The 20,508-nt window shown below is 39.1% G+C and overlaps 1 protein-coding gene across 3 annotated transcripts; it reads right to left on the minus strand.

The window, feature by feature from the left end:
• Nucleotides 1-1,009: 1,009 nt before the first annotated feature.
• clockb (clock circadian regulator b) lies at nt 1,010-20,064 on the minus strand. 3 transcript variants are annotated; one of them, XM_083923477.1, is made up of 24 exons: nt 20,003-20,064; nt 17,589-17,677; nt 16,762-16,887; nt 15,574-15,662; nt 14,871-14,930; nt 14,078-14,226; nt 13,437-13,528; nt 13,083-13,172; nt 12,806-12,926; nt 11,924-12,037; nt 11,681-11,799; nt 11,499-11,581; nt 10,227-10,333; nt 9,984-10,131; nt 9,794-9,869; nt 8,906-9,050; nt 8,603-8,700; nt 8,120-8,389; nt 7,496-7,654; nt 6,691-6,897; nt 5,332-5,525; nt 5,037-5,166; nt 4,617-4,751; nt 1,010-4,342 (listed from the first exon to the last, which is right to left on the minus strand). In XM_083923477.1, exons 4-24 carry the CDS (start codon nt 15,588-15,590, stop codon nt 4,118-4,120), a joined length of 2,739 nt encoding a protein of 912 aa, XP_083779603.1. In that variant the 5' UTR covers nt 15,591-15,662; nt 16,762-16,887; nt 17,589-17,677; nt 20,003-20,064; the 3' UTR covers nt 1,010-4,117. The 3 variants fall into 3 exon arrangements, with proteins under 3 accessions (XP_083779603.1, XP_083779604.1, XP_083779602.1); XM_083923478.1 differs by having other exon boundaries at nt 4,617-4,748; nt 19,962-20,032; XM_083923476.1 differs by having other exon boundaries at nt 19,962-20,032.
• Nucleotides 20,065-20,508: the final 444 nt, after the last annotated feature.

Below are 20,508 nucleotides of genomic sequence, written 5' to 3' on the forward strand. Positions count from 1 at the left end.
GGACTGATTGTGTGCTTTTGACTTGATTTATGTCAAACATGTATGCAATGTAAATATAATAGAGATGTGCCTTTAGAGTTCTTTTTTAAATACTGAATGCATTTGATTGTGAAATAGTTATTGTTAAGAGCCAGAGAAGAGTTTCTGTGTGCTGGTTTAGAGACTCATGCAGTTTTGATACAGTCGGTTGACTTGTAATAATAAAGAAAGTACCTGTTATGGTAGAACCAACTGGAAAGTGTCCATTTCATGTGTTTGTCCTTTTCATAATTCTTTGAAACACTAGTAGCTCTGTGAGGCTGTAGCCTACTAGGCACTGTGGTGCTTTGAGCTAAACGCTTACATTAGCAGGCTAACAAGCTAACACTGACAATGCAAACATGTTGATGTTTTGCAGGTATAATGTTAGAGCATGTTAGCATGACAGTATCTGTTAATGGTCACTAAACATTAAGTACAGCTGGGGTTGATGGGAATTTTTTGCAGGTATTTGGATGGTAAAAATTGACATTTTGACTAAGTATTAAAATTAGAACGAATATGAAGAAATGGATGTCGGCCCAAAACTTATAGGGATAGCTTGTATTTTTTTTAAAAAGTGGGGTTGTTTAAGGTATTTATCCATAATCAGTTATTATTTTATCGGTTTTAGTTTTGTGCACATACTTGGATATTTCCTTGTATTTATCCATTGCAATTTGTTGTTTTTTTGAGGTTATTTTACTCGCTATTGTCATTCATGTTAAATTGTAAAGCACTAAGGGTGTTTTTAAACATGCTATATAAATAAACTCGATTTAATTTGATCATCAAAGTCATTAGATGTCATCCTCTGGAGACCATGAACGCCTTATATTTCATGATATTCCGTCTAACAGCTATTGAAATATTTCCGTTTGCACCAAAGTGGTGCACTGACCCCTGGAGCTACGCCGCTAATGTGTGGAAACAGACCAACATACAACGAACAGCAGCAGACATGTGTCACGTATAATATTTGCAACTGTTTTTATTTTCAAATTGACCAAGAGGGAAGAGGGGGTTATAATAATAGCAAACATTTTGCTTCAAAATATTGATTATTATTACATTTGACTTTGGGGTAGATAAAAGGAGCACATTTCAAGAGCAGAAGAAGGGATATACATACATACAGTACGGGTAAGCATAGCACCGTTTTACACTGAATACTGGTGTTCTTTGCTTTATGTAGGTGTACAGTATTATACTAGAACAAGGACTCTTTAGAATCAGTTTGTGTAGTGGAAAGGTGATGTGTATCTGTGTGGAGGGGGGGGCTTCGCTGTCTTGTCTGTGGTATCAATTTCAAATATCCTACACCTTAACTTTCAGCACCTTTTAAACTCTTTTTACAACCAGCAAAGTATTGTTGCACAAAACAGAAACAAAGTTTATAATGGTGAAACATTCAGGAGGTTCTTTTACACTGCAAAGCCTGTAAATAATATTATATTTCTGATTTTGTGTGTCGATCCTTGTAGTGAGAAACATGATTTTCTTTCACACCCCTCCATTTCCTTCATCACACAGCCTGTTAAGGGTTCTCCATAATCAACAGGTACAACATCCATTAGTCTCTTTAAAACACCTTTACATTCTTTGGGTTGGGTATCAGTGACACAAAATATAAACATTTCAACATGACCCTTTAGAGTAATGCCTTAAACACAAACTAGTCTATAGAGGATCTTCATTTGTTATGTAATGGGTGGAAGACCTGGTTCAAATAGTCAGACCCTCTCTGTAATTCTTCTTTTTTTTTTATATATATATTTGTGGACATAGTCAAGAGCATTTGTCCCCACTTATCATATATTACCATTTGAGACCAGTTTGATGTGTAGTTGTGGTGATAAGTGTTTTTTAAGCAGTCTGTCATTGTAAAACAATAACACTGCCCATCTTCTTAACAGCCCGACAGGTGACCAATGCTCTGCATTGCCTAACATCCATTCTTTTCCCATCACTCAACTGTTTCCATATGAAAATAAAACGGCTTACAGTGACAGTTAACATGCATACAAACTCTCTTTTTCACACAAACATCTATTCAAGTTGAGCTGTCCAACACACGGGCTTGCAGAATACTGAGCCCTACCAGAGAGGAAGTTTCTTGAATATTACAATTACGTCTTTATACTGCAATGCAAGAACTGATTGGCTATCGCCAGGGGAAACCAATGCTGACCCCCGAGTGATACAAGAAGTAGGATCAATTAGAGGAGATGCTATATTCAAACAAGCACACGCACACTCCCACACACAGTCTTAACTACACTCTGAGACAAAACAACCCATTCTAACTGCTCCTTTGCCAACCATTACACTTCCTCCAATCCAAGGCTTTTCTTTTTGATATGGCTTATAACTGTAGTTGAGGGGCTGAGCCTATTGCCATCCATGTATTTGAAATGGACTTGGGCCCAACCTTGGTTTAAACTGCTCTTTGAGAACTGAGAGACGAGTGAACTGGACTGCATGAGGGGTTTCTGAGGCCTAGGAAGAGATAGAAGGATGAAACACTGATGATACAGAAGACCATGAGACAGTGAGGAGAAATGTAGGTTTGCTGGTACAATGAAGTCAACCCATTCCAATCTGGGTGAATAGCTGAAAAATATTTTTCTATATTTCTACTTCCATCTTTGGAGACTTTTCCCTTCGCTGTTTTTTAATGTGGAAATAACAAGGAAGGCCTTAGAGATCTGGGTCAAATATAATTCAGTCACCACACCCTCCAAGCTGACACCTCTTCCTCTGGTCTTTGAAGCATCACTGTCTAATCCATCCTGGTCTAGGTCCAGACTGAGGCAGAAGCAAAAAACTTTCCACATTCCTGAGAATACAAGTACCATCCAGAAACTTCAAACCCTTACTAAGTCAATTATTGTAAGACACAAGGGGCAACAAGCACCCATACATACAAACAAACAAACAAACAAACAAACAAACACACACCAACCACAGACACTCTCATGCTCACTCATGCACACAAAGATTGTACTCCCAAAAACACACACTAGCTCACAGAATCACACCACAGATTACAAACAACTAGGTCTCGACAGTGATTTACTGTACACAACCACATCAAGTGCTAAAGTTTCAGGAGGTTGAGGATATACTGTTTGTTACTTATAGGGCTCTCTGACTGTTAAAAAATAATCCCTACTATATACACACGCATTAACTTTATTAGGGGTAATATCTTGTTGGAAAATATATATACGCCTTTGAATAGTCTGCTCAAAATAAAAAATTAAAAAAAACACATAATTAACTATGTTATTGGCACTTGGAATCACTAAACCCGTTATACGTACAGTGATCATTCTGCAAAGAATTCAGTTAAACTGTGATTTAGTTTCTTGCCAAACATAATTTGCCCTTACAAAGTTAAAAAGAGTAATTTTTGTCTCTGAGACACAGTGTTTAAAAACACAACTTCCATGAGAAAACCCAAGCCCAACCAAACTGACAGACCGTTAAAGCCTAATTTTGGAATATCTTTTTTAAGAGAAGGGGTGAGAGAAGGGGTGAGAGAAGACAGAGAGAGCACGTCATTGCTCCACTTTTGACCAGAAAACACTTGAACAAAGTAAAAATTCAATTTTTCAAAAGCGACTAATAAAAGCTTACAGTTATTCTTTCCATGCAATCATATAAAATACTACATTTCTGTTTCCTGTTAGGCTATAATGGATATTTACACATTTTTTTTTATCATACAGTAAATCTGTACAAGGTCAGTCCACTTTGACACACCTTCAAAAAGTCTGTTGATACCGTGGCGATAAGGTGTTCTCTATATTTTTGTCAGGGTTTCCACGGAGACTGGAGCTACCTCACAACTCCACCAATGCTGAGGCAAACGGGATGTTAATCCGCCCTGTTGCCATGGTGACAATCCATGGTGAGTTCCTTGAGGACTCGCAGGCATTCCTATGATTCATTTCTTTCACATGGAGGAAGGAAGGGCAACGACTCTGAGGAAAAGGAAGTTTGTGACAGCCACGTGGCAGTCAACAAATGTATGCAGCATAGCTTAAGAGTTTAAATTCCCCAGGTTTTTAAAAATCCCATTTTTCTGCAGACTTTACTGTGGTTGGCTGCTGACACTGTCAGTCCTGTGCGATGACGAGGCTTTCTGCTGTTTCTGGGGCTGTGGTTTCAGCTGCTGCTGGTGCCTCTGGTGGTGAGATTGTTGTTGCTGCGGTTGCTGTTGGTGTGTTGCCTGTGTGAAGGTGCCCTGTTGTTGGAGTGGGAAAGCTGCCTGCAGAATCAGCTGGGTAGACTGGTTACTATGAAGAAGACGTGTGCCCTGACAGAAAAACAGCCCAAGAACATTAGAAAATGAAGCAGTCCTTTAATGTCAATAAAAAACCTCTTTCTCTTCTCACACATTCTACAAGTAAAGTATGAAAATCTTTAAGAATAAATCAATACTTAAAATTATTATATTCAGTATTATTTCGCTCATTACTCACCGCAGGATAAAGACAAGAACAATATTCACCAAAATAAAACATTATAAATTTGATATTTTCTCAAGATGTCTATTTAAATAAATGATATTTGCTGCCCTCTACGCATACCTGTAGGAACTGCTGTTGCTGCTGCTGCCCCTGCTGGCCCCCCTGAGCCACTACAGTTGTCTGGTTTTGGCCATCGGGCTGACCCTGGGGGGGTTGGGCTGGTTGCAGAGTCAGGGTCTGAGTTTGCCCTCCCTGCTGAATAGACACAACAGTTAACACTGAACAACTCTGATCACTGTTTATTGTAGGCCATTTACTGCTTTAGGAGAGATCCCTAACATTAGGTTTCATTTATTACCTTCTTTTCATCACTTAATGTCAGCATCATATATATGCGTGAATTAATTTATAGAGGAGATGTCATTTTTATTTGTTTAATTCAACAAACACACTATCAGCACTGAGCAGCCCGGTGGATCTGGACTGCTTTCTTTTGGTGTTAGATCAGTTGCTTTTGGGCTCATACAGATTTGTCTTTACCTGTTGCCCACCAAAGGGGTTGTACGCGGTGACCACCTGTCCCATGAACATGGAAGTGGGCACCATGACTGCTCCACATGCCATCGGGGCAGTCACAAGCTTGGTCACCAGCTGCTGCCCTGCTGGGAATCTGGAGAAGGTGAAATGTAGAAAAGCGAACACATTATAGAAATATTTAAATCTGAATAGGGTAAAATGAAAAAAATCCTTATATACATATATACCTAGAGAGACTGTGGTTTGTGGGAATGAGAGGGGTTATCAGTATCAGGTTTGATTGTTGTTTTCTACCTACCGGATCTGTCGGTCCTGTGTGAAGGTGGCCACTGCGGTGCCTTGCTGTGTGTTGGTCTGTGGCATGCTGGTGCTGATCTGCAGCACATTGGGCTGCCCTGGCTGGGAAATCATCATGGTGTTGTATAGTGGAGCAGATACAGAGCCTTGGGTCTGGGGCTGAGCCTGGGGAGGTTGCTGGGGCTGACGCTGGGACTGGAGATTTGTGGGGTAGGAGGGAGATACATGACGTGAATTCCCTCAAAAACAAACTAAACTCTGGGTCTTTTTGTTTTGGTTAATGTAATTTCATTATTTCAAGTATGTCAAATTTGAACATTCCTAAAATAAATTAAACAGAAAAGTTCAAAGTGAAACTCCAGCACATTGTTTTTTTTTCAGTGTCTACATAAAATGTTGTTTGATTGACAAAGAGGTTGTTTTCAAGCCACTTGAAAAAGCCCAATAGAGACACAATTGGGTTATGGCATACTTCCTCTGATACATTATATACAAACATGAAGTAAAATGTGTTGTTTTTGTTGCCCTGGTTATTTTAAAAATATTTCTTTAACTAAAATGTGTTCAACAAGTAGCAAACTCCTTTAAGGCATAACTCGGGGAGAAGTTAGAGATATTGTTGTAAACGTAGCAGTGCACTGTATGCAGTTTATTGCTGGTGCGTAAATACCTTTGCTTGTTACCTGCTCATTAAAGTGAAGCGAGTTAGCCCCAAGGCTAACGACAACTACCTTTAAGGTGGACCAGCTAATTCTCATTTTAGTAGCAAAACGCTCCTCAAAGTTTTGCTCACCACCAGCTTGGTCCACCTTAAGGCTCAGTTCTGGGTTTTTTTTCTTTTTTCTTAGAAAGCACATCTTTATTATGTGCTCTGGACTGGTTAGGTTAGGTTAAGGTGGAAGGTCATTGTAGTTATAAGCCGCTTCTCCGAAAATAATAATAATAATATAACTTGACCGCCTGACCTTACAACTTTTATGAGGGAAACTACTGCTCTACTATTAATGAATTTTCTGTGAGGCCTTTCACGTGATTAAACACTAACAGCATGCTCTGTGGCTCTTTCTGCGAGAGATGTAATGATATGTAAACATTACAACTTCACAGAACAGTACTGTATTTGTGTAGTTTGTGAAATTCTCCACATGAATCCCCAAGTGTGTCAAAAGTTCAAAAGTGAAGCTTAGTGTTCTCAATGGAGCCCTTAAAATGACAACAAAATTATTGTTGGAGCTTTTCCTTTAATATAGTTACAGATAATTCCAGTTTATCCAAGATCAAAATAACACAAGTTTTGTCTGATATTGACGTGTGTGTGTGTGTGTGTGTGTGTGTGTGTGTGTGTGTGTGTGTGTCCCACCTGTGTGAGGGCGTTGGTCTGCTGCTGCTGTAGGTTCTGCTGGGGGGGTGGTGCCTGCTGCTGGATAGTGAGCTGCTGAGTTCCTGAATGGACGGGGTTAATTGTTGTTTGTTGGACCTGACTGGTCAAAGTAGCTGTTTGTTGGACCGACCCCACCTGGGGAAGCTGCACGTTCATCGTTCCACCCTGCTGCTGCTGCAGCAACATCTGTCGGAAAAAGGAAACACTAAATGTGAGGCCACAGTGGTCTGCACGTCTAGGTTTACACTGCACTAATCTCAAACAAGGGCTTATTCTTAACAGAATATAATGAGAGAGAGAGAGAGAGAAATTATCTTGAAATGGTACACATTCAGCTGGTGAAATTGTTGTTTTTCCCTGAATAGAATAAAAACAATACATAATGCATGACTCGTTCTAATCTAGGTCAGGCACAGCCAGGTGAAAAAAACAACAGGAAAAAGACAAAATCTTTTTTAAAAAACATGGGGAGAAACCTGAATGCTAAGGAAATTATTTTTCAATGGGTAATTATGTGATTGTTCTGTGAGTAAAATGAACCCTTTCAGAAAATTGAAGTAGCTCTAATTTACTGTTCGAATATGAATTTGTTTTCTCTCGCTGTAAGAGTTTACAGTGCAGCAAAATAAAACTGCTGTCACATTTGAGACAATAAACTAAAGGCTACATTTAGGAATTTACAATGAACACACTCAAACTCAGTTTAACACATATTTGAATAGAGAGGCTACATTTAACATTTCAAATTTGAGACAGCTATCAAGCATGCGAGTCTACATCCTACCTGTATGCCTTGTCCCTGAACTCTCTGCAGCTGGTCTTGGATGTGTCTCAGCTCGTCCTGCTGCCGTTGGATGTTGGCTTGGATCAGTCTTGTCCTCTGTTCCAGTTGCTCCTTTAGATGCTGCATGGCATTCACCTGTGCCGAGAACTCCATCACCGGCTGAGAGTGGGGAGAAAAAGAACAGGTTGCTTTCTTCAGTGCGTGTGTACATGCATTCAACAGCAACTGATGTTCTAATGTTCATTATGAAACACTGACACCCAAGTCTACAGGTGGGCTGCAGCTGATGCGTATTTTATTACTGATTAGTCTTTTCTACATTCATTAATTTATCATTTTGGTCCGACAAATAGCCAGAAAATAGTGAAGAATGACAATCAATGTTTCTCAGAGCCCAATGTGACGTTTTCATGTGTCTTTTTTTGTCCGTCTAATTGTCCAAAGCCAAAAAGGTATGCAGTTTACATCACAGAATACCAAGAAACAAAGCAATTATTAACCCTAGAGGACCTGGAACTACTCAACCTTTGGCATTTTCACTCAAAAACATCTATTGTTGATCGGCTGCGCAATTCATTGACAAATTGTTTCAGCTCTACTCTAATGTAGTGCCACCATTCTCACCTGTACATTTGCCTGTAGCTGCTGTGGTTGTTGTTGTTGTTGCTGTTGTTGTTGTTGTTGTTGTTGTTGTTGTTGTTGTTGTTGCTGCTGTTGTTGCTGTTGTTGTTGCTGCTGTTGTTGCTGCTGTTGTTGCTGCTGCTGTTGCTGTTGTTGCTGCTGCTGTTGCTGTTGTTGTTGCTGTTGTTGCTGTTGTTGTTGTTGCTGTTGCTGTTGTTGCTGTGTGATCATGCCTGGAGTTATACTCTGGCTTGTGGTCTGAGAGCTCATAGACTGCAAAATATACAGATAATGAGATGATGATAATCAAAAGAGGTATGACAATTGTCAGAGTAACAGTTTGTTATATTACATTCCCGTAATCAAACTGCATTATAAAACAGCATAGAACTGTCTCTCATAGAACTCTCTGTTTGCATTACTCATGGTCATAAATTAGAAGTCCTAGTTTGCTGTGTATTGGTGTTTCAGCCAATCAAGTCTCACCTGGCTGCTGATGGATGAGCGACGCTGTGATGTCATGTCCATGGTGGAGGCCCGTGACTGCCGCGGAGGTGTGGCCGTGTCCATGTGTAGCTTGGAGGCTGTTGCCGCAGAGACAGAATCATTGATGAATAAGAGTCATACTCTGACCCTGCTGACATTCCTGCAGGGGTTCCCATCCCATTAAACTCCAGAACTGACGTGTCACAGACTCATCTTTGGAGCATTACATTGGGGTATAAGTAACTCATATTATGTATGTACATGCAACTGTGTGTGGGTGTGTGTGTGTGTGTGTGTCCTTACAAGTGCAAGTGTTGTCGGAGATATGCGATGAAGACTTTTGAGAACTCCGAGAAGAGGTTGAGGGTGTCCGGCTGCGGTCAAATCGCTCAAGAGCCTCCTTGAGGCTGGACGTATTGAGCTGAGACTCTGAGCCAGAGTCTTGACTCTAAAAACAGATGCACAGAGGAAATATACACATGACAACTGATTCTTAAAACAAAAAAAAGGCAGACTGCATACAGGTGGAAATGACAGGACAGATGAGTTTGTGAGCGAAGGATCATTTAGCATAAAATACACTGCATGTGATTTGGCCTGCTTTCCTACCAATACATACTAATTAACATCCATTAGATTGAAAACCCAAAAGGGTAATTGATTAACAAGTATAACTTAATACATGCTAGATTAACAAACATTATCCTAGTGTTTTATCTGATACATCTGTTGTTCTCATCTTGATATTATCACTGACCAAAGATATTGCGATAATATTACAGAAAAACTATCAATTTGAGATTTGTAGACAGTGTAGACAGAAGAAAATGGATAACACATTTGGAAATGGCTGAAAAATAGCTTCCTGTTGTATGAGACAGTTTACATTAAAAACAAGTTTTGGGCTTCATTTTTGGAGCCTTGAGACATACTATATGATGGCTCTTGATGAGACTTTTATTTTGTCCCTTTATTACAATATATCAGTCAATCAATTAATTAAGTTCAATTACACTACTGATTTAATTGTGGTACTCAGGCTTAAACAACAAATCTAAAAATTCAACGACAAAATTTTATTTTACCGTCCCTCCTCCATTGTTGATGCATTGGGATACCTTAAATTATTTGGCATGTGCATTGATGAAAACAGATGAGTATAGATTTCTAGATGGAATTTAATTTTCTCACCTTATTCGCAGTAACTTCTGGGTTAGCCTCCTCAATGCCCAGCTCTCGGCGCTGTTCTGCCCTCACCTCTGCATAGCTGCATTTCAGTCATAAAAAAGGGAAGATAACCCGTGAAGAAGCAAGAAGGTGGTGTGCATGAGAAATGTGAAGAAAATTTAGAAATGCTGTGTCACCAATAAACTGACGGTACCTGACGACTGTGTGTGTACAGACAATAAACTCAGGTCGAGAATTCCACTGGTGATAGGTGATGTAGTAGTGTGTCTGAAGCCAGATCCACTGTTGACCTTTAGTCAGGAAACGATAGTAGCAAGACTTCCCTTTACCGTACTGCATCACTGAACAGGAGAGAGGCAGAAAAGAGCAGAGTTGTTAGAAACAACAAGCAGGGAGAGGCTTTTGCAAAAAAAAGAAAAAAACTATGAGCCCTTACAGTGTTCGTGACACTTGGCTAGTGTCTCCAGGTCATCCACATGGTAATAGTCGTACCCTGATGTTCCCAGAACCTCAAAAGGAAGGTAGCCTATGATGGGTGGAGCTCTGAAAAGGAGAAGTGGCATCCATATCAATAACTTACACACAAAAAAAACAGATGGTAGGTTTCACAAAGACCAAGAGCTCAAAAGTTCAAAGTGACAGAGACCAACTGGCTCCTCTCATCTGTCAGTGAACCAGATATTCAACAGGCACCGGGGCTATATTATTAAAGACCGTAGATCAGCTTGGACAGTACTGGCTTTTTTAACGTTTTGGTGTACCGTATTTTCTGCACTATAAGGCGCACCTAAAAACCTTCAAATTTCTCAAAAGCCGACAGTGCGCCTTATAATCCGGTGCGCCTTATATATGGACCAATATTGAGCGACAACAGGTCTCGCAACTACGATAAGCAGCCGCTGACTCTATTTCCCCCGTAGAAGAAGTAACGCGCGGTGCATGTTGAGATATATGACTGCGTGAAGCGTGCCGTTTCATTTCCATTTGTGCGTTTGTGTAAAGACCCCAAAATGGCTCCTATTAAGAGACACGCTTACGACGCAGAGTTTAAACTCAAGGCGATTAGTCACGCAGTAGAACGCGGGAATAGAGCAGCAGCGAGAGAGTTTAACATTAACGAATCAATGGTGCGGAAGTGGAGGAAGTAACAAGATGACCTCCCCTGACTGTTTTGTTGACATTCCCTTTAGCGCAGCTCCATGTAATGGATGCCTAACGTAACCCCAGCCTCGACTGTAGCGTCTATTCTATGCGACTTGTAATGCGGTTCGCCTTATATATGAAAAAAGTTTCAAAATAAGCCATTCATTGAAGGTGCGCCTTATAATGTGGTGCGCCTTATAGTGCGAAAAAATACGGTAAGTAATTATAATGCTGCAGCATCTCCTCTGTCTGTGTCTGGACTGAGCTGCTCCAACTATACTCATTGCTGTCAGTACAGTTAAACCTTTGGGTAATAAGCCAATATTTTTCAGTTCACCTGATCAACAGGCGTAAAGGTCTTTTCAGAAGGTAAGCAACACCGCTCCTCTTGAATAATATATATATTTTTAAAAGGTATTATTCAATAATGAAAGAACCAAAGAATATCGATAAACAAACCAACCGATAAGGAGTATTGAATATCAGCAGTTCATAAAAATCTGACATGGTGAAAGTATGACCACTGGAAAAGCACTTCTGAGTATAGTGCGTTTAGTTTATTTACCTATGGTCTAAGAAGAGGAACTTCCATTCTAGACTGTGCCTCGAGGTAAATTCTTCATTGGGCTCCTCCACTGTACACATCTCCTATGAATATAAAAACAAAAATAACAAGAGAGGCGGCATATTAGATACAATGATTAGGTGTGTGTGTGTGTGTGTGTGTGTGTACGTGTGTTAGGCTACCTTGATAAACTGAGGTTTGGCCAGCCGCACAGTGGCTACGAAGCACACCTGGTCGTCAAACGCAGGTTGTAGTGACCGCTGTAATACCCCTGCTAGACCGTTCCTCGTCACGTTGGGAACTGCACAACACAGAGCAGAGTTTTCCATTCAAAAGGTTGTTTATTCTGTCAGACAGGAGGTTTACTTCTACTTAAAACGAGTTTTACACAGACTGCTGTGTTGAATGCTACTTGAGTGACTTACCATTGTTGAGTGACTTGAAGTTGCCAATGAACTTTACATATTCGTAGACAGGCGGTTCTTTGGGGTCAATGGACCCTCGCAGCATATGGCAGCTGAACTCCAGGTGGTTCTTTGCTGGAGACAAAAGAAATACATGGTTAGGTCAAAAGTCATAGTTGAGTCAAAAATAACAATATAACATCTGAAAAAACGTATTGTTAACAATGCATGGACAAACGGACCTTCACCCTAAGACTACAGGCTGAACAGTATACAAAGTACTGGGAAAGGTGGACTTCATATTCCGTAACATGTTATTCATTGTCAGTGTGAATGATCTCTCCATTTTGAACCAATGTATGAACTGTGTCAGCCTTATCAACCTGCCTGTTCAATTTTATTCTGTCTATTTTTGTTCTTTATTTGTCTGTTTTTTGTTTCTTTTGTTCGCTTGTTTGTTTTTTGTTGTGGAATAAGCTGAGAAAGCTTAAGTAAAAAGAAAGTTTTATTTTTAAAAAAGTATTAAAATGTATTATCATAGCCATGTTTCACGGAAATCAAGACAAAACAGTGATAATGAGAAAGAGAAAAAACATCAAAACTAGCTTTTTAATTCAACATGCAATTTGTTGTATTTTAGCAGTATACTGAAAGCAGTAGAAAAGCGGAACTGCGTACAACTCAGGGTTTGTTTATTTATTGTAATATCCTTATCATATTATTCAACAACTTTATTGCATATTGTCCTCATACTGTGCAGCCATAATCAAGAAGTGAAGAAGTAAATTAAAAATTACTGATCATCCCATTTAACCAACCAAACACATAATACAGTACAGTATTAGTGGACGATGTTGAAAACAACAGCAAGGATAGTGTCATATGAGTTGGGGTGTTACTGACTCTTCAGGTAATCAGAGCTTATGTTGTCGTGGTCACTCGGGTGCGTGGAAAGAGCCTTGTACACATCAGAGTGTTCCCCAGTTGGCAGGAAGTTTAACAGATTCTGGTCAACCAAGTCCGTCTGAGGAACACACACACACATTTTTTATGTACACAGGTAAATCGGAACCACAAACATAAAAAATCTGGTTAAAGCGTGTTCTGAAATACAGCAGAACTGCAGTGGGTGACTCATACATACCAGAAAAAATACAAAAAAAGAGTGAGTGTAATTTACCGGTAGGTGTTCTAATAGTGAGGTGACACTCTCAGAGACGTAGAGGATGTTTCCATCGGTCATTATTGCTATAAAGAACCCATCCAGAGCCTGATAATGCAAGACAAAGAGAATACCCCTAAATGTCGGTCTACAGCAGGAGTAAAAGGCTGTCATTTGTCTTTTGTTAGATATTAGCAAAAAAAACAATAAGTCAGATCTGTTTAAATGATACAGCAAACTTTTTTTACTTTTAAAAAATACAATTCTAATACAGCTAAATTTGTTGAGGTGAATTAGAATTAATCTTGTCAAATAACAGTGGATTTTACTCCTAACAGACAGGATTACAGTACAAAATGTGAGATATCTGACCTCCAGCATGAGCTGCGTGAACTCCTCATTGCTAAGAAATGGAGGTTTCCAATCCTGTCTGATCTCACTCGACTCCGACTGGGCAGCGATCTCTGGAGGAGGTAACAGAAATCAAAAGGAATTTTTAAGGTAAAAAAAAAGTCTTTCAAGAAAAAGGTTAGTAAGAAAAACATGATGAGGCAAGGGCACACAAAAGAGAAACACACAAAAAAAGAAAGCACACAAAAATGCAGAACAACATGGTATAAACATGTATTGATAGTACAAAGCTCAGAGTGAAACAAGGCAGTTAAACAGAAGAGATAACACAGCTAACACCAGTGAAGTGGCAGCTGAGTTAATTATCCTACACAGCAATGATAAGAGGTAGGAGTGAAAACAATAGTAACTGCGCACTAAGAAGTATTTATGTGAGTAGAAGAAGGAGGTGTTAAGTAGCTCAACTATGGAAAGGGAAATCATTCAAGTATGGCATAGTTATTAAATTATAAAAAACAAATATAAAAAGTCAAAAGGTTAAAACTAATCAAAGAGAAACTTACACTCTACAGTACCCTTGTCTCATAAAAAGTGTAATAAACTGTAGTACTGAGAGTAAACAACAAAAAAAGGAACAAATAGCGTCCGTCCAGCGTCCTGACCTTTGTGTTTACACAGGAAGTCGATGCTTTTCTGTAGGATAGTGGACTTGTCCATCTTCCTGGTGTTGCCCGGCAACATCGTACCGAGTTCCTTGATGAGGACATTGAACTGGTCTCTCCGTTTCTTCTCAGACTTGTTACGGGACACGCTACAATCAAAACCAAAGTTAGAAATTACATTGAAAATGCCATGGAGATAGTTTTATAACAAATGTTTTAAAAAGGTTACCCCTGGAAATTAAGCAGGTGTAACATTTTTGTCATGTGACCCTATGACGTTAGAAGTTAAGACATTATCAATACTGTGTACAACATGCCATGAAGTCAGTTTCAACACAGTATACTCTCAACAGGTCAGGACTCCAGACTAACTTTTTTCACTAGGAGCACTGTTGCCCCCAACTGAAAATTTCCGGGGCAATAACAGAAATTTTAGGAGCGCAACCAGAAATTCTATCTTCTATGCTATCTTCTTGCAGTGCTTACATATTGTTCCTGTCTTTATCTGTCACTCTGTTGCTGTTTAGCTTCTTACATATTGATATGGCAAACACATCTGGTTGCACATGTGCGACTAGATCTAAAATTCAGTTGCACACTCTCAAAAGTTGGTCGCAGTCTGCAGCGCTGCAGGTGCTAAAACGTAGTCATACCCATCTTTCAATGTGTTTCAAATGTTAAAGTATAGGTCTGTTCAAGACATGACATTAATGGAAAGGATTAGTGTATATTTATATTTAACACATACTATAAGTAGCATCTCTCATTGTGTTCATCTTTAGATTTAGCTTACCGTTTTGCTTTGTCCTTTTCATCTTCTTCCATCAACCCATCAAAGATGCTACAATCATCCCTACAGGAGGAGAGAAGTACATTTGTTGTTTTCTTTGTTTCACTTTGTTTTCCCTGTGTGTGCACGTTTGTTGGCAGCTTGAAAGTAGATATGTATTGTTAATAATAGCGAATGACGGATGTTGGCTAATGAGAGGATTCCTACATGCCAGGAGCAGGTTTATTTTTGGGTCACACAAAAAGGAGACTGAGTGGGAGAGAGAAGGAATGTGTTGTGCTTGCCAAGAAGATTACATGCGCACACTAGTACATTTGTGAACCAGGGCATGTTCTTGCCTACATTTCAATTAATGTGGGTCACAACAAATACTTTACAATTTCTCTTGTATTGACTGGCAATATCTTGAGCTGTTAATTTGACTCCTTTTTTTATTGTGGCATGCCATTTCATAATAACAATAGCTATAATTATTATTATAAATTAGAGGCATTTCATTAATTGACATTAGCACTGTTATAGGCACATCTCAACACATTTATGAATGTAATTTATGATAAATTAATATATTGTCTTGTGTGTGTGTGTGTGTGTGTGTGTGTGTGTGTGTGTGTGTGTGTGTGTGTGTGTGTGTGTGTGTGTGTGTGTGTGTGTGTGTGTGTGTGTGTGTGTGTGTGTGTGTGTGTGCGTGCGTGCGTATGCATACCCTATGCTTGATGTCATGGTGTCTGCTAATCAGGGCTGTGGCTGCAGTGATTTGCTCTTTAGGCGTGAGGTAGGCATTTGGAAGACCACCTGGAGAGACAGAAAAGGTATTATATTAGCTTAAGTGCAAGTTAAGATTTACATATGTTAAAATTCAGTGGATTAAAAACATGAGGGAATGTTTTGGCACACAGTGTACTGCAGTAATGTTCTATCAATCATGACTCCATTTTGACTTAAGAATAGATTCTTAAATGCATTTTAGCACTAACGATGAAAATCAGATCAAAGTGCTTAAATGAGAACAGGCCAAGCTTAAATTATTACGTTGTTGATAAAAGTCCTCACCGATGCGATAAAAAAACAAGTTTCTATGGGGCGTCTGGTGGCTCAGTGGTTAGAGTAGCTAGCTTAGCTAAAAGTCTTCGCCGCAGCAGAAGGGGTACAATCTCTCCCTATCTCTCCCTCGATTCCTATCAAACCTCCAGCTATACTGTCCAAAAAATTATCTTTAAAAAGAACAAGTATCTATGTATGTGTAAATAAACGTTTAATGTTTTGAATATGTTTTGTCACCCAATGCCATTTTCTAACGCTAATTATCAGCATTCCCAGTGGTTTCAGATAACTGACTTACTATGCTGGCCCATTTTATGCTTCACTATACAACAGACTGATATGTAAAAAGTCAACTTGGCTGTAATCCTGAATTAAGACCATCAAAAGTATTGATACTTTTTAAATATACATGTGTTTAAAATGATAAAATATTTACATTGGAAAGTATTGGAAAATAGGTACCAAAAGCTTTAAAACAAAAAAGCAGATTTACAATGAAACAACAGGGACGAAAAACAACTGTGTTGGTATGTGCTCAGTCTTCTTCTGTACCAGCAATGTGTGCAGGAAAAGAAAAAATATATCCTATTTTGTTTGCCATGGACTTTTTTTCTCTCTGAAGTGGTACTGAAAGAGGTATTAAGTATTGGTGTTTTTTGTTTGTTTTTTCATTCTAGCATTGTATTACAATTTAAAATGTAAGTATCATGAGCACAGATGACAGGAAAAAAACACATTTGTGGTATTGCAACATGTTAGGAAACATATGTCTAATTATAGTGTATTTGGATCTATTCGGTTAATAAGATGCATGCAAAAACTTAATTGTATGTGTGTCATCACTTCTCACCCAATGCAGCTTATGCAAGTGGTCAGTTTGGGGTCAAAGCTGACTCTATGGTCAAAACTGCTGTTGAGGTCATTGGGGTCACGAGAGGCAAACAAACCATTGGAAACACATGATGGTCCACCAAACCTGTGGGAGAAATCAAAGCAGAAATTAGGGCTTAATTAATAGGTCAATTTGAGGACATGTTAAAGCAATTTCTGAGCTTTACTCTAATGGGGATAGGGAAGGTAAAAAAACCCTCTTTGCTGCTGCATCTAACTAATTAAAATGTTTTAAATAAGTTATAAAGTGAATACAGAGAGAAATCCATCACCCAACCAATTTTTACTGCAGTTTCATACATGCACTATATAGAGTAAGGAGCTGTTTGTAAAATAAAATAGATAACTTTTAGTTTGTATTTCAACGTTGTTTTAACGTTACTAGCTCCTAGCCAATGTATCAGCTTTTTAACATCAACAATTTTACGTTTTTTAAATTAATCTATTATAAATTCAAATGTGTCATTTAGCATTAACATTTTAATTCAGCATGAAAAATGTACAGTTGCTTCCAACTTATGCTGCCTGACTTTCTAAACAGCTTACTCATAAACAAACTAATAAATAACTAATGAAACAGATTCTATAAAGTAGGACCGTTGAGGTCTTGAAATTCCAGTTATTGCTGCACAAAGTCTTTAAAGTGCAAATAACGTGGATCAGTGCAGCAAGGAAAAACAGGGAGAAATCTGTCATTATGGTTTCATTATTAGTGTTTCAGATACTCTATTGGAGTAGTGACAGAGTTGTGAAAAAGTGGTTATTATTAAGTATTTTTCAACTTACTTTCTGGAATGTCTCTGCAGGTAAAACTAGCTGTTTAGATCATATCCTTCCAGGCACTTACAAATCTTCATGAGAGAGCCACACCACACCTGCAACACAAAAAACCCATACTCATTCACAAACATACCAGGGGGCCTCTTGTGTTCACTATTTACCATCCATGCAAATTCTAGAGGCCAACAAGGAAAGTAAATATGTGTTGCTGCATCTTAAAAACAGGAAATTAGTCCTGAAACCACCTAACGAAGTGTTTCTGAGTCTAAAACTAAAAGACATTCATACTACTATAAGATTAGGGCTGACACTGATGACTATTTTCATCATCAGTGTATCTTTTTTTTATTGTTGATTGTCACAAAAATAGTGAAAAACTGCTGTCACAATTTTCTGAAGCTCAAGATGAGATCAAGATGGGGTCTGTCAAACCCCTAAGATATTCAGTTTATATTGATACAAAACATTACTCAGTTATCAGATTTATGATAATTTTTTGTCAATGGACTAATCATTTCAGCTACTTTATATTCATAATCTACTGATCAGCTAATCATTTGCTCGACAAAATGTCAGAAGATAGTGAAAAAATGCCCGTCACACTTTCCAACAGCACAAGTTGGCATCTTCAAAGTCCTGGTTATGTCTGACCAGCTTTCTAAAAACTTCAATAATTCATATTACCGTCACATAACATAAAAGAACAGTCGCATGCTGTTGCTTGCATTTTTGCTTGAAAAAGTGACGTCATGGAATCAACTAATAGTTCTTGTTGTGTCAAGGTTAAACAGTCGAACAAAGTCCCCAAACTTGTCAAGCAGACCAAACACCAATCAAAGAACATACCACTACTTGGATCACATTGTGACTCAATGATCTGAGATGATATTACTGTAAGGTATGCCAGTAGACATGTTGGGTACTGTAAATAGTAGTGATAATAATAATAATAATAATAATAATAATAACAACTTTATTGGTCCCTCAAGAGGAAAATAATTTTATTGACTCTGTTTTTCACATGGGACCTAAATACACACACGTGCACAAACAGGACCGGTATACATGCAATTAATGGAGAGATGTCAGAGCGAAGAGGCTGCCCAGAGCAGTTGGAGGTTCAGTGCCTTGCTCAAGGGCACCGCCGGCAGTGCCCAAAATCATCTTTATTATCATTTTACTTAGTACAATGAAATAAGGTACAGCTTCCTCTCTTATACAAAAATAAAGTCAGTAAGCAGCAGTTGAGTGCAAACAGAGTGTGATTAAAATGTCCAATATGTACAAATTAAAATATTTTAAAGTGTTTAGAATGTATACTTTCAAAATTGTGCAGTTTTTTTTAAAGTTATAAGATGGGGGGCAAAAAACAGGCCTTTTTGTGCAAGTAAATATATATGTCTCTATTTATTGCACTCATTTTAGTGGGAGATAGTTGTGAGATTAGGTTTTTTAAAAACCATCTTAAGTGTCTCTACTGTGGTAAAGCACTGGCCTGACCTACAGTCATGTATTCCCACTGAACTCCATTGTCAATTATAAAAACACTGATATTTGCAATGCAGTCGGACAATAACAGCCAGTAGCCATCGGGATAATAAACGGTAACAATATCAATACACCTTTTTAGAGCCACAGGTGTTCGTTATACAACCCGAAAGAAAGCAGCAACCCACATAGCTGGAGCTAGCAGGCTAGCTAAGCTTGCTACCGAAAAACTGCCCATTTAACTGAGAGATTTAACGCTCGTGCTGACCCCGTTACACACACAAACACTGACTGACACGGTTGTGACAGGTAAAGCACACCACGTCTGAGAAATAAACCCGGAGAAACAGAGCCTCTATCATTGGCAAAGCTCGGCTGTCGAGCCTCGAGCTGTCACGCAACAACTGACATTGAAAGACAAAATAATCTCTTTAAAAATGTTACCGTTGGTGCTCAAAACGGCGCGAGGAAAAAAACAAAACACTGAGCCTTAAACATCCGCCGCACGGGGAAAAGATCCTCGTGAAAGCCGACAAAAACATACATGTCGGTCGCGGGGACGTGTCTTAAAAAAACAGCGATGGTGGAAACATTTTCGCGGCAGATGTATGTACACACACACATATACACACATACATACACACGCATTGACAGGGATACACGCGCGCACACGCTCGCCCACACACACACTGGCTGCTCTGAATGTGGGTCACTGGGCCTTGCTCTCCCTCGAGCGTGCGGAAACAGTCCCGAAGCCTCCTCTGCAGTCCGACCGCTTCCGCACGCTAAAAAAAAAACAACACCACCGTCTACCTAACCACAACGACCGTGCTGTATTTTACAATCGACAACCACCGCTTAGCTTTCAGAAATGCATTAAAAAATCCTTACCTTTCCGACAAAATCGACGGCAAGCTACGTGTTTTGCTTACTTGAACGTCGCATCGAGTCGGTGGGGGCCAGGAGGACTCCGGGGTTGGGGAGAAAAACAGGAGGCCTACTTCATATTACGACGTACAGTCATGCGCAATAGAGACAGTATAAGGCGCACTATTTTGCAAGTACAGTAGCAACAAAAACTGAGGGGGGTCGCTGAATGATCTTCAGAGGGGAAATGACTCCGCGTGTTTTGTGGATTTTCCAGCTCGACCAGTCCGCTGTTGTCGGTGCCATCCATATTTTAATATGATAGAGAATAAAATAACTTTCAAATCAATGCACCTAAAGCGATAATAATGGATACGTGAATAACCTAGCGGATATCCTTTTAACTAGACACTATACTTCAATTAAATGTTTAATACAAACTGTATATTATCTTCACAATTATATAAATATGCATTATTTACTCCACCATATTGTTTCCAGGAAATGTTTAGGTTACAGTGAGAGGACTGTGAATGTGACATTGGACGGTGGCCAGGAGGGTGCAGCGCAG

The sequence above is a fragment of the Echiichthys vipera genome (assembly GCF_963691815.1).
Source record: "Echiichthys vipera genome assembly, chromosome: 2".
Lineage (NCBI taxonomy): Eukaryota > Metazoa > Chordata > Actinopteri > Perciformes > Trachinidae > Echiichthys > Echiichthys vipera.